Here is a 15266-nt window from a genome sequence, read left to right on the forward strand (position 1 = left end):
CTTCAGGTTTTAAACAGAAGCTTTGTCATTTTTTTTGGCCTAATGAAAAAACTTAGTATGTTCAACCATACATTATTATAGTTACATAGTCTGGTTGAAAAAAGACACAAGTCCATCAAGTTCAACTAATAAAAAGGGGGGAAACAAATTATACAATTATGTATACACAAATTCTATACCCAGAGTTGATCTACAGGAAGGCAAAAAAAACCCCCCAGCAAAACATGATTCAATTTCCTCCAGCAGGAGAAAAGCGTCCTTTCCTGATCCCCCAAGAGGCAATAGGATATTCCTTGGATTATGGCCACAAAACCACAGTTAGGCCCCTTTCACACAGGTCTGATGAGGTTCGCCAGTCAGTTTTCCAGGCGGACTTGATCGGATGGTCCATTCACTCCTATGGACAGGCCAGGGTAAACGGACTTGTGTATGTTTACACCCGCCTACCACCGGGTCCAATCCGGTCCACTGAAAAAAAAATCTGTGGGATCCTGTCTAGTAAGAAGTCTGTCACACTGGCGGATGTGTCATGGAGCACTGTTTGTCCTGCTGTGCCAACATCAATTTTGTATTGAAAGCTTTAAATACGGAGATTGTGTCAACACTGTTTTCTCATTGGATGTCATTGCTGCATCATTTACTTGTGAGACTTTTTTTCACTTTATGTGTAATATATGGACACTGAAGCATTTATTAACTACAGTCAGGTCCATAAATATTGGAACATCGACACAATTCTAATCTTTTTGGCTCTATACACCACCACAATTGATTTGAAATGAAACGAACAAGATTTAACTGCAGACTTTCAGCTTTAATTTGAGGGTATTTACATCCAAATCAGGTGAACGGTGTAGGAATTACAACAGTTTGTATATGTGCCTCTCACTTTTTAAGGGACCCAAAGTAATGGGACAATTGGCTGCTCAGCTGTTCCATGGCCAGGTGTGTGTTATTCCCTCATTATCCCATTTACAAGGAGCAAATAAAAAGTCCAGAGTTCATTTCAAGTGTGCTATTTGCATTTGGAATCTGTTGCTGTCAACTGTCAATATGAGATCCAAAGAGCTGTCACTATCAGTGAAGCAAGCCAGGCTGAAAAAACAAAACAAACCCATCAGAGAGATAGCAAAAACATTAGGTGTGGCCAAATCAACTGTTTGGAACATCCTTAAAAAGAAAGAACGCACCGGTGAGCTCAGCAACACCAAAAGACCCGGAAGACCACGGAAAACAACTGTGGTGGATGACCGAAAAATTATTTCCCTGGTGAAGAAAACACTCTTCACAACAGTTGGCCAGGTCAAGAACACTCTCCAGGAGGTAGGTGTATGTGTGTCAAAGTCAACAATCAAGAGAAGACTTCACCAGAGTGAATACAGAGGGTTCACCATAAGATGTAAACCATTGGTAAGCCTCAAAAACAGGAAGGCCATATTAGAGTTTGCCAAACCACATCTAAAAAAGCCTTCACAGTTCTGGAACAACATCCTATGGACAGATAGACCAAGATCAACTTGTACCAGAGTGATGGGAAGAGAAGAGTATGGAGAAGGAAAGGAACTGCTCATGATCCAAAGCATACCACCTCATCAGTGAAGCATGGTGGTGGTAGTGTCATGGCGTGAGCATGTATGGCTGCCAATGGAACTGGTTCTCTTGTATTTATTGATGATGTGACTGCTGACAAAAGCAGCAGGATGAATTCTGAAGTGTTTCGGGCAATATTATCTGCTCATATTCACCAAAATGCTTCAGAACTCATTGAACTCAACTGCGCTTCACAGTGCAGGCACATATACAAACTGTTGTAATTCCTACACCGTTCACCTGATTTGGATGTAAATACCCTCAAATTAAAGCTGAAAGTCTGCAGTTAAAGTACATCCTGTTCATTTCATTTCAAATCTATTGTGGTGGTGTATAGAGCCAAAAAAATAGAATTGTGTCGATGTCCCAATATTTATGGACCTGACTGTATATTTTACACATTCATCTAAATGTTTTTTATATGTATAGAATTTATGATGACCAAGTCATCTCTTAAAAGGGGCAGCACACTATTTTTTTGAGCATACATTATTGTACATTTTGTGTTCAGATGTTTTTGGTGCAGTTGCCTTTTTTTTATTAAAACACTAAGCACAGGTTATTTTGGTTATTTAAATATATTTGTGAAAAGTGGACAGTCCTGCCTCTAGTTGTCTTACTTATGCTGGCCATACACCCACAGAATTTCGGCCATTTGCAGACTAAACGATTATTTGGTCGAAAGCGAATTGGCCACTAACTGAATACACTAGTTTACATGATCGTAGTGACAGTTGTACAACAAGAAAAACATATATAAATTATACAAGACAGAGTATTCTTATAGTTTCAATTAACATACACATATACACTTTAGTTGAAACGGTAAAAGTTTTTTCGCTTCGGATGCATGGACATTAGCCGGGCCCATGGTCAAAATAGGCGGTAAATTTGGGTCTTCTAACGATTGTCGAAAGATCTTTCCGAAAACTACCAGTTTCGTACGAAATTGTGTGTATGGCCAGCATTAGTAGTGACAAAATACTTTTACAAATGACACAAGCTGATGAAACTATGTTCTTAATATAGTAGAAATGATCAGTGCAGAAAGAATGTACCTGTATTCCTGGATTAATGGTATATATAATGTGGATAGTGCCACAATCTTGATGACCAGGCAACGACTGAGGGATTAAATAGATTTCCATCTTTCCTTTGGGCTGTGTTCCAGTTTTTTCACCATAAATAGTTTTACAAGAAGGACACTGTAGACTTCCATCCTGAAGATGACAAGTTGACACAAAACAGTTACTAAATATAATGTACCAATTACTTAGCCCGGGTTCACACAGGGGCGGCATGACTTGCAGGTCGCCTCACTGAGGTGACCTGCACACGACATCCACGGCGACTTGCAAAACGACTTCTGTATAGAAGTCTATGCAAGTCGCCCCAAAAGAAGTACAGGAACCTTTTTCTAAGTCGGAGCGACTTGCGTCGCTCCTATTAGAACGGTTCCATTGTACAGAACGAGAGGCGACTTGTCAGGCGACTAGGTCGCCTGACAAGTCGCCCCTGTGTGAACCGGCACTTACTCAATACCATACACTATTTATTTTACATAATGTCGTTTTTATACAGAAAAATCTATTGGAGCAGTCTCAGCAATTTAGAGATTTATCAATTCTGCTGCAATGCAAGGCGGTGCAATACATTAATGTTAGACCAACCTTATATTAAATCACAGCTGAATACATGAATTCTTTCCTTGGCGTTTGCTTAGAAAATTCACTGCATATCAATACCCTTTTCTATTACTTAAAGCGGAGTTCCACCCAAAAATGGAACTTCCGCTTTAAGAGGTATGTCATTTTTTTTGGGTGGTGGGGGGGCTGATACCCTCTTTTTAAAGGGTTCCAGCTCCCGCTTCATCCCGGCACACCGCGGCACCGGAAGGGAGATCACCTCTCCCCCTTCCCTCTCGGCAACCATCTGGGACACGTCACAGGTCCCAGATGATTGCCTGGCCAGTCACGGCGTGCCGCACGGCTCGCGTATGCTTCACAGCCGGGCGCCGACAGCGACAATGCCGGCGCCGCAGAGAAGAGGGGGAGACAAGCGGGGCTTCGTTCCCCCGCATCGCTGGACCCTGGGATAAGTAAGTGTCCAATTATTAAAAGTCAGCAGCTGCAGTATTTGATGCTGCTGACTTTTAATTTTTTTTTTAATTTAAACTCTGCTTTAACTGTGATTTTTTTATACGTGCAAAACCATGCACAAAGCATGCGCCCGACTGTGTAACTTGTTTGATCGCTCTCCCTTAGGGGCTAACTCAATCAACTATTAAAAAAAAAGTTATGCAACTATATGTGCTCACATGATCAACAGAATCTTTAACAAAATTGAATTTTAAAAATAAGAGTTATCATCAAACCCCCCCCCTCCAAAAAAAAAAAAAAAGTGGTCTTTTGTACTCCTTGTGAAAAGCAGTTTGTTCCATCTAAGCAGAGCTGACGACATACAGAACAATGCTTTCTGTTTAGAAATGAACATAAAGCTGTGCTTTTGCCTGACACGAAAAGCATGCAGACATTACATAGTATGCACTGTTTTCTCTGAGCACTGGAGATTTATACCTGACAGAGTAACAATTCCCCTTTATAGGATATCATCTCCCCTGTGAATACCCGATGCTGCCCGTTGTCGTAGTGACAGAATGGCTCTAAAATAACATTTGCTTTGCTGATTTCTATTTGCTTTTACCCTTCAATTGATAGAAGACTAAAAATGTTTTCGTTAAAGTGGTTGTAAACCCTTACTTATACATGGTCAAAAATATTGGCACTCCTGCATTTCTGTCAGCTAATGCACCACTTTGCCCAGAAAGTTGTTGCCATTACAAATGTTTAGACATTCTCATGTTTGTATTGGTATGACACAAAAAAAAGTGGAAGACAAAAAAACCCCCAAATCTGACACATTCTACGCAAAACTACAAAAATGGACTGGACAAAATTATTGGCACCTCAATTTAATATTTGGTAGCACACCTCTTGGAAAAATTAACTGAAATCAATCGCTTCCTGTAACCATCGAGTTTCTTACACCTTTCTACTGGAATTTTGGACCACTCTTTCTCCAACTGCTCCAGGTCTCTCAGATTGGAAGGGTTCCTTTTCCAAACTGCTGTTTTGAGATCTCTCCACAGGTGTGCTATGGGATTTAGATCTGGATTCATTGCTGGCCAGCTCAGTACTTGCTTTTTAATGTGTGCTTTGGGTCGTTGTCCTGTTGTAAGACCCATGACCTCTGATGGAGACCCAATTTTCTGACACTGGGCCCAGAATTCTTTAATAGTCCTTCAGATTTAATAATGCCATGCACACAGTCAGGATATCCAGTGCCTGAAGCAGCAAAACAACATCAGTGAACCTCCACTAGGTTTGATTGTAGAGATTGTATACTTTTCTTTAACCCCTTCACACCCACTGCAAACATGCGGCCCCACTGGACTGTGATCTTTCCGTGGGGCCACATATTTCCGTATCTCCCTTTGTGCTGAGAGTGCTCCCGGCAGCACAGAGACTGGGGTCTCAGCGGGAGCCCTGGGCCCCCTAGGGACCAGGACCTGGAATTCCCGATTCCCGGTCACCCGATCACTGTGATAGCCTCTAATTAGCTATCACAGTGATCAGTCTCTCCGTGTTTTCTTTCTATGTGAATGGAAAAGAGAGATACTTAGTATCGCTCTCTCTCACTGCAGAGAAAAAAAAAAGTGTGTAATAATAATAATAGAAAATACCTAGATTAAGGTTTGATTTATGTCAGTGCCAGGGTTAGGTGTTTGGGTCAAGGTCAGGTACAGTATTTTTTTTTTGTTTAATTAGTATCAGTGTGTTTTAGGTAGGATAAAAAAAACAATTATTAAACCAATATGCATTATTATTTTTGGGCAACAACTTACATAAACATTAGTGGTATCACTGCGATCGTCAGGAGAAGAAGAATTCAATTTGGCTTGTTATTCGGTGTAAGGTTATAGTAGTAGAAAGAAATATACAGCTTAACTTAAAAATTAAATTTTTATTTTTTTTTACTATTTTTGGGCCAGTTTTCCTTGGATAATAATAATAATAATAATAGTAATTAATTAATTAATTAATTAAAAAAAAAAAAAATAAAAAACCAGGGGAGATCCATTACCATTTACCACCAAATGAAAGCCCAATTTGTCCTGAAAAAAACAAGGTATAATGCACCTGGATGCACCTTTGATGATGTGTACAGTTCTACGAATACAAGTCAAAGTTGCAAAATTGCGCTTCAGCATTCCGATTTGTTTTAGCCGTAGGCGCGAAGGGGTTAAAAGCCTCATTTCTTTTTCTGAAAACAGTAGAATGATGGGCTTTACCAAAAAAAAAGCTGTAATTTAGTTTCATCTGGTCCACAGCACATTCTCCCAAAAGCATTTTGGCTTCCTCAGGTAAGTTTTGACAAAACTCTTTGATCATTTTTTCTCTTTCGTCCACGTCCAGGGAGATTAGCTACAGTGCCATGGGCTGTAAACTTCTTGACAATGTTGCGCACAGTGGAACATTAACCACTTGCCGACCGCCTCACGCATATATACGTGAGCAGAATGGCACGGGCAGGCAAAATCACGTACCCATACGTGATTGCCTTCCCGCGGGCGGGGGGTCCGATCGGACCCCCCCCCCCGGTGCCAGCGGCGGTCGGCATTTGGCTGGGAGCGATGAGAGACGAGGGGGAGACCATCCGATCATGGCCCCCCCCCCCCCCCCCTCGCGATCGCTCCCAGCCAATGAGGAACATCCCCTGCCTGTGTATAGTACACACAGGCAGAGGATGTGATGTCATCTCTCCTCGGCTCGGCAGTTTCCGTTCTAGCGCCGAGGAGAGAAGACATGTAAGTGCACCAACACACACACACACACACACAGTAGAACATGCCAGGCACACAAAACACCCCCGATCCCCCCCCAATCACCCCTCCCCCCTCCCTGTAACACTGACACCAAGCAGTATTTTTTTTTTTTTTCTGATTACTGCAGGGTGTCAGTTAGTGACAGTTAGTGTGGTAGGACAGTGAGTGTTACCCCCCTTTAGGTCTAGGGTACCCCCCTAACCCCCCCTAATAAAGTTTTAACCCCTTGATCACCCCCTGTCACCAGTGTCACTAAGCGATCATTTTTCTGATCGCTGTATTAGTGTCGCTGGTGACGCTAGTTAGGAACGTAAATATTTAGGTTCGCCGTCAGCATTTTATAGCGACAGGGACCCCCATATACTATCTAATAAATGTTTTAACCCCTTGATTGCCCCCTAGTTAACCCTTTCACCACTGATCACCGTATAACCGTTACGGGTGACGCTGGTTAGTTGGTTTATTTTTCATAGTGTCAGGGCACCCGCCGTTTATTACCGAATAAAGGTTTAGCCCCCTGATCACCCGGCGGTGATATGCGTCGCCCCAGGCAGCGTCAGATTAGCGCCAGTACTGCTAACACCCACGCACGCAGCATACGCCTCCCTTAGTGGTATAGTATCTGAACGGATCAATATCTGATCCGATCAGATCTATACTAGCGTCCCCAGCAGTTTAGGGTTCCCAAAAACGCAGTGTTAGCGGGATCAGCCCAGATACCTGCTAGCACCTGCGTTTTGCCCCTCCGCCCGGCCCAGCCCACCCAAGTGCAGTATCGATCAATCACTGTCACTTACAAAACGCTAAACGCATAACTGCAGCGTTCGCAGAGTCAGGCCTGATCCCTGCGATCGCTAACAGTTTTTTTGGTAGCGTTTTGGTGAACTGGCAAGCACCAGCCCCAGGCAGCGTCAGGTTAGCGCCAGTCGCGCTAACACCCACGCACGCACCGTACACCTTCCTTAGTGGTATAGTATCTGAACGCATCAATATCTGATCCGATCAGATCTATACTAGCGTCCCCAGCAGTTTAGGGTTCCCAAAAACGCAGTGTTAGCGGGATCAGCCCAGATACCTGCTAGCACCTGCGTTTTGCCCCTCCGCCCAGCCCAACCCACCCAAGTGCCGTATCGATCGATCACTGTCACTTACAAAACACTAAACACATAACTGCAGCGTTCGCAGAGTCAGGCCTGATCCCTGCGATCGCTAACAGTTTTTTTGGTAGTGTTTTGGTGAACTGGCAAGCACCAGCCCCAGGCAGCGTCAGGTTAGCGCCAGTCGCGCTAACACCCACGCACGCACCGTACACCTCCCTTAGTGGTATAGTATCTGATCAGATCAATACCTGATCCGATCAGATCTATACTAGCGTCCCCAGCAGTTTAGGGTTCCCAAAAACGCAGTGTTAGTGGGATCAGCCCAGATACCTGCTAGCACCTGCGTTTTGCCCCTCCGCCCAGCCCAGCCCACCCAAGTGCAGTATCGATCGATCACTGTCACTTACAAAACACTAAACGCATAACTGCAGCGTTCGCAGAGTCAGGCCTGATCCCTGCGATCGCTAACAGTTTTTTTGGTAGCGTTTTGGTGAACTGGCAAGCACCAGCGGCCTAGTACACCCCGGTCATAGTCAAACCAGCACTGCAGTAACACTTGGTGACATGGCAAGTCCCATAAGTGCAGTTCAAGCTGGTGAGGTGGCAAGCACAAGTAGTGTCCCGCTGCCACCAAAAAGACAAACACAGGCCCGTCATGCCCATAATGCCCTTCCTGCTGCATTCGCCAATCCTAATTGGGAACCCACCACTTCTGCAGCGCCCGTACTTCCCCCATTCACATCCCCAACCAAATGCAGTCGGCTGCATGAGAGGCATTTTCTTTATGTCCTCCCGAGTACCCCTACCCAACAAACCCCCCCAAAAAAGATGTTGTGTCTGCAGCAAGCGCGGATATAGGCGTGACACCCGCTATTATTGTCCCTCCTGTCCTGACAATCCTGGTCTTTGCATTGGTGAATGTTTTGAACGCTACCATACACTAGTTGAGTATTAGCGTAGGGTACAGCATTCCACAGACTAGGCACACTTTCACAGGGTCTCTCAAGATGCCATCACATTTTGAGAGACCCGAACCTGGAACCGGTTACAGTTATAAAAGTTAGTTACAAAAAAAAAAGTGTAAAAAAAAAAAAAAACACATACAAAAATATAAAATAAAAAAAAAAAGTTGTCGTTTTATTGTTCTCTCTCTCTCTATTCTCTCTCTATTGTTCTGCTCTTTTTTACTGTATTCTATTCTGCAATGTTTTATTGTTATTATGTTTTATCATGTTTGTTTTTCAGGTCTGCAATTTTTTAGACTTTACCGTTTACTGTGCTTTATTGTTAACCATTTTTTTGTCTTCAGGTACGCCATTCACGACTTTGAATGGTTATACCAGAATGATGCCTGCAGGTTTAGGTATCATCTTGGTATCATTCTTTTCAGCCAGCGGTCGGCTTTCATGTAAAAGCAATCCTAGTGGCTAATTAGCCTCTAGACTGCTTTTACAAGCAGTGGGAGGGAATGCCCCCCCCCCCACCGTCTTCCGTGTTTTTCTCTGGCTCTCCTGTCTCAACAGGGAACCTGAGAATGCAGCCGGTGATTCAGCCAGCTGACCATAGAGCTGATCAGAGACCAGAGTGGCTCCAAACATCTCTATGGCCTAAGAAACCGGAAGCTACGAGCATTTTATGACTTAGATTTTGCCGGATGTAAACAGCGCCATTGGGAAATTGGGAAAGCATTTTATCACACCGATCTTGGTGTGGTCAGATGCTTTGAGGGCAGAGGAGAAATCTAGGGTCTAATAGACCCCAATTTTTTCAAAAAAGAGTACCTGTCACCACCTATTGCTATGATAGGGGATATTTACATTCCCTGAGATAACAATAAAAATGATTTAAAAAAAAAATATGAAAGGAACAGTTTAAAAATAAGATAAAAAAGCAAAAAAATAATAAAAGAAAAAAAAAAAAAAAAAGCACCCCTGTCCCCCCTGCTCTCGCGCTAAGGCGAACGCAAGCATCGGTCTGGCGTCAAATGTAAACAGCAATTGCACCATGCATGTGAGGTATCACCGCGAAGGTCAGATCGAAGGCAGTAATTTTAGCAGTAGACCTCCTCTGTAAATCTAAAGTGGTAACCTGTAAAGGCTTTTAAAGGCTTTTAAAAATGTATTTAGTTTGTCGCCACTGCACGTTTGTGCGCAATTTTAAAGCATGTCATGTTTGGTATCCATGTACTCAGCCTAAGATCATCTTTTTTATTTCATCAAACATTTGGGCAATATAGTGTGTTTTAGTGCATTAAAATTTAAAAAAGTGTGTTTTTTCCCCAAAAAATGCGTTTGAAAAATCGCTGCGCAAATACTGTGTGAAAAAAAAAAATGAAACACCCACCATTTTGATCTGTAGGGCATTTGCTTTAAAAAAATATATAATGTGTGGGGGTTCAAAGTAATTTTCTTGCAAAAAAAAATAATTTTTTCATGTAATCAAAAAGTGTCAGAAAGGGCTTTGTCTTCAAGTGGTTAGAAGAGTGGGTGATGTGTGACATAAGCTTCTAAATGTTGTGCATAAAATGCCAGGACAGTTCAAAACCCCCCCAAATGACCCCATTTTGGAAAGTAGACACCCCAAGCTATTTGCTGAGAGGCATGTCGAGTCCATGGAATATTTTATATTGTGACAAATATTCGGGAAAGAGACAATTTTTTTTTTTTTTTTTTTTTTGCACAAAGTTGTCACTAAATGATATATTGCTCAAACATGCCATGGGAATATGTAAAATTACACCCCAAAATACATTCTGTTGCTTCTCCTGAGTACGGGAATACCACATGTGTGGGATTTTTTGGGAGCCTAGCCACGTACGGGACCCCGAAAACCAAGCACCGCCTTCAGGCTTTCTAAGGGCGTAAATTTTTGATTTCACTCTTCACTGCCTATCACAGTTTTGGAGGCCATGGAATGCCCAGGTGGCAAAAAAAACCCCCCAAATGACCCCATTTTGGAAAGTAGACATCCCAAGCTATTTGCTGAGAGGTATAGTGAGTATTTTGCAGACCTCACTTTTTGTCACAAAGTTTTGAAAATTGAAAAAAGAAAAAAAAAAATGTTTTTCTTGTCTTTCTTTATTTTCAAAAACAAATGAGAGCTGCAAAATACTCACCATGCCTCTCAGCAAATAGCTTGGGGTGTCTACTTTCCAAAATGGGGTCATTTGGGGGGGGGGTTTGTGCCACCTGGGCATTCCATGGCCTCCGAAACTGTGATAGGCAGTGAAGAGTGAAATCAAAAATTCACGCCCTTAGAAATCCTGAAGGCGGTGATTGGTTTTCGGGGCCCCGTACGCGGCTAGGCTCCCAAAAAGTCCCACACATGTGGTATCCCCCATACTCAGGAGAAGCAGCTAAATGTATTTTGGGGTGCAATTCCACATATGCCCATGGCCTGTGTGAGCAAAATATCATTTAGTGACAACTTTTTGTAATTTTTTATTTTTTTTGTCATTATTCAATCACTTGGGACAAAAAAAATTTATATTCAATGGGCTCAACATGCCTCTCAGCAATTTCCTTGGGGTGTCTACTTTCCAAAATGGGGTCATTTGTGGGGGTTTTGTACTGCCCTGCCATTTTAGCACCTCAAGAAACGACATAGGCAGTCATAAATTAAAGGCTGTGTAAATTCCAGAAAATGTACCCTAGTTTGTAGGCGCTATAACTTTTGCGCAAACCAATATACACTTATTGACATTTTTTTTACCAAAGACATGTGGCCGAATACATTTTGGCCTAAATGTATGACTAAAATTGAGCTTATTGGATTTTTTTTAGAACAAAAAGTAGAAAATATCAATTTTTTTCAAAATTTTCGGTCTTTTTCCGTGTATAGCGCAAAAAATAAAAACGGCAGAGGTGATCAAATACCATCAAAAGAAAGCTCTATTTGTGGGAAGAAAAGGACGCAAATTTCGTTTGGGTACAGCATTGCATGACCGCGCAATTAGCAGTTAAAGCGACGCAGTGCCAAATTGTAAAAAGTGCTCTGGTCAGGAAGGGGGTAAATCCTTCCGGGGCTGAAGTGGTTAAGATGGACTTTTAACCTTAAGATTGTCCATGCTTTTCCACAATTTTTGTTCTCAAATTTCTCTTCTCCATGCTCCGTGTGGCACACAGAGACACACAACAGAAAGGTTGTCAATTTTTCACCATTTTAACTGGTTGCCAAATTGAATTCTATGTGGACAGCACCTGTTAACTGATACAGGCGAGTTTAACTACAAACTACAGAAGCATCACACACTTGAAATGCAATTATTTACAATTTTGAGAAAATGCCAATAACTTTGTCCATTCCATTTTTGGAATGTGTCAGATTTGGCTTTTTGTTTCTCCACTTTTTTGTGTCATACTAATAGCAACAAAAGAAATAAACATGAGAATGCCTGAACATTTGTAATTGCAACAATTTTCTGGGAGAAGCGGTGCATTATCTGACAGAAATGCAGGAGTGCCAATATTTTTGCCACGACATACACGGAGATAAAACGAATCCTCCTACATACATTGTACCCATCTGCAGTCTTCTCTTCATCAGTTCAAACTGCTGAATTTATAAAGCTTGTCTGAGCTGCCAGAAAACATGGGGGAGAACTGAAGTTACACTCTGCAGAGCTCAATGAGGAGAGCTGATTGGAGGAAAGGGACACATCCTCCTTCAGACAGCACACAGGAACAAGAGCTGAGGCTGTCAATCACAGGCTGTATTCTGAAGCTCCCTCCCCATCACCTTGTGTCACTTGGTGTCAGGAAAACTTTACAGAAGTGACTCATGCATAGGGACGAGCCGAACACCCCCCTGTTCGGTTCGCACCAGAACTTGCGAACAGGCAAAAAATGTGTTCAAACACGTGAACACCGTTAAAGTCTATGGGACACGAACATGAATAATCAAAAGTGCTAATTTTAAAGGCTTATATGCAAGTTATTGTTATAAAAAGTGTTTGGGGACCCGGGTCCTGCCCCAGGGGACATGGATCAATGCAAAAAAAAGTTTTAAAAACGGCAGTTTTTTCGGGAGCAGCGATCTTAATAATGCTTAAAGTGAAACAATAAAAGTGTAATATTCCTTTAAATTTCGTGCCTGGGGGGTGTCTATAGTATGCCTGTAAAGGGGTGCATGTTTCCCGTGTTTAGAACAGTCTGACAGCAAAATGACATTTCAAAGGAAAAAAAGTCATTTAAAACTACTGGCAATTAATGAATTGCCGTCCGACAATATGCATAAAAGTTCATTGATTTGATAAAGGAATTGTCAAAAACTGTCTCTTGTCATTTTTAACAGTTTTTTTGTGAAATGGTAGGGGTAAGTACCCCCTTACCATTTCACACAGGGGGGAGGGCCGGGATCTGGGGGTCCCCTTGTTAAAGGGGGCTTCCAGATTCCGATAAGCCCCCCGCCCGCAGATCCCCACAACCACCGGGCAAGGGTTGTGGGGATGAGGCCCTTGTCCCCATCAACATGGGGACAAGGTGTTTTGGGGGGCTACCCCAAAGCACCCTCCCAAAGTTGAGGGCATGTGGCCTGGTATGGTTCAGGAGGGGGGGGCGCTCTCTCGCCCCCCTCTTTTCCTGCGGCCTGCGTGCTTGGATAAGGGTCTGGTATAGATTTTGAGGGGGGACCCCACGCCATTTTTTTTTTACATTTTGGCAGGGGTTCCCCTTAATATCCATACCAGACCTGAAGGGCCTGGTATGTAATTTAGGGGGACCCCCCACATCATTTTTTTTTTTTAATTTTGGTTCGGGGTTCCCCTGAGGGGAATTCCCATGCCGTTTTTATCAATGAACTTTTATGTGTATTGTCGGACCGGCAATTCATTAATAGCCGCGAGTAGTTTTAAATTACTTTTTTTCCTTTGAAATGTCATTTTGCTGTCAGACTGTTCTAAACACGGGAAACATGTGCCACTTTACAGGCATACTATAGACACCCCTCAGGTACAAAATTTAAAGGAATATTATACTTTTATTGTTTCACTTTAAGCATTATTAAAATCACTGCTCCCGAAAAAACGGCAGTTTTTAAAACTTTTTTTTTGCATTGATCCAGGTCCCCAAACACTTTTTATGACAACACCATGCATATAAGCCTTTAAAGTTAGCACTTTTGATTTCTCCCATAGACTTTTAAAGGGTGTTCCGCGGCTTTCGAATTTGCTGCGAACACCCCAAATTGTTCGCTGTTCGGCGAACAGCCGATGTTCGAGTGGAACATGAGTTTGACTTGAACTCGAAGCTCATCCCTACTCATGCAGATAGCAGGGAAACAAGGCAGCAGACAGAAATGACACAGTGCTCTATATTGAGACAAGTACACGCTATAGAGGGATAAGCTTTGTTCACATTTCATGTCAGAGGTTTACAACCACTTTGAGCTTTATATAGAACTATTTGTCTACAATGTATAACTGCTACACAATCCATTTTGTAATTTAAAGCTGGCCTGGAGCTAAAAAGCAAGATCTGCTTTGTACATCAGCCCACCTCATCTCAAATTGATGCACGATAGCTATAAAAAAAAATATCTGTGGGGAAATAAAGTTATAAAATATACTTACCTTACAGCCAGAGTGGTGATGTCACAATCCTTCTGGCAAAATTCTGAGAACACCAGGGATCCCAAATTGAGTAAGAAGATACTCCACTGTGCTAGACGGCTTGAAGATTTGATGAGACTTTTCACATCACTGCACTGCGATTGTGCTGCGGTTTGAAAAGGTCAGCATGCTGCATCTTTGGTGCACTTTTAAAGAGGGAACCAAAGATGCACTTTTCATTGAAGTCAATAAGAAACGCACTAAAAACACACCCAGGGTTTGTTTTTAGATGCTTTGTTATGGTCACTATACTGGTTAAGGAGCGTACACACCGGCATCCTTAAAGTGGTTGTTAAGCCAATGTGTTGTCTTCATAAAATCATCTCTGGTTGGTAATGTGAGGTGCCCCTGTGTTTTATTAAAAAAAAAGCCATTATAAACCTTATTTCCTAGCGCCGCTCACGTGATCAGCCGCTTCACCCCTCCCCTCTCGATCTGACAGTTACAGCAGGAGAGGCTGACAATCTCCCGCTGACGTCAGTCGGGAGGAGAGGTGGCTGTTTACCTGATTTCAGAGCGGCAATCACGTGTAGAACGGCTTTTTATTTTTATGTTTTTTAGAAAAAACAGACACTGGGGCACCTAACATTATTAACCACAGAGGATTATTTGACAATTTAAAAGTAATTTCAGCAGCAGGCGGAGAGGGGAGGGGCAGGCACTGTCACTAGCCGACAAGCGGGGAGGGAGGGGGGAGAGGACAGAGGAGAGAGCGGATGACAGAGGCACGCAAACTGACCACGGAGTCAGGGCTCAGCAGCCATGATAAACTGTGGTTAGTTTAAATTGGGGAGGTCAGAACCAGGCAGGATCAGCCAGGTATTTCAGGAGATACAGGGGGGCCAAATAACACAGCACAAGAACTATGCTGTATAACATGCTTTAAAAGGAACAGGATCCATTTTTTTTTTTTTTTTAGTGTTACAAACACTTTAACAACCAGTGAATAGCTGACTGTTAAAGAGGAGCTTCAGTCTCCCCCCAAAAATTTAAAGTCAGCAGCTACAAATACTGTAGGTGCTGACTTTTAATATAAGCACACTTACCTGTCCAGGGACCCAGCAATGTCCTCACCCGAGATGAT

General features: G+C 42.6%; 1 protein-coding gene across 2 annotated transcripts in view; it reads right to left on the minus strand.

Moving 5' to 3' along the window:
- DTX2 (deltex E3 ubiquitin ligase 2) overlaps positions 1–15266 on the minus strand; it is a 114668-nt gene that overhangs the window by 6801 nt on the left and 92601 nt on the right. For both annotated transcript variants that reach the window (XM_073615200.1, XM_073615199.1), the window contains one exon: positions 2649–2810. In XM_073615200.1, coding sequence (XP_073471301.1) covers positions 2649–2810 — 162 coding nt within the window. The remainder of the gene's footprint in view (positions 1–2648; positions 2811–15266) is intronic.

Source organism: Aquarana catesbeiana, linkage group LG02 (genome assembly GCF_042186555.1).
Source record: "Aquarana catesbeiana isolate 2022-GZ linkage group LG02, ASM4218655v1, whole genome shotgun sequence".
NCBI lineage: Eukaryota > Metazoa > Chordata > Amphibia > Anura > Ranidae > Aquarana > Aquarana catesbeiana.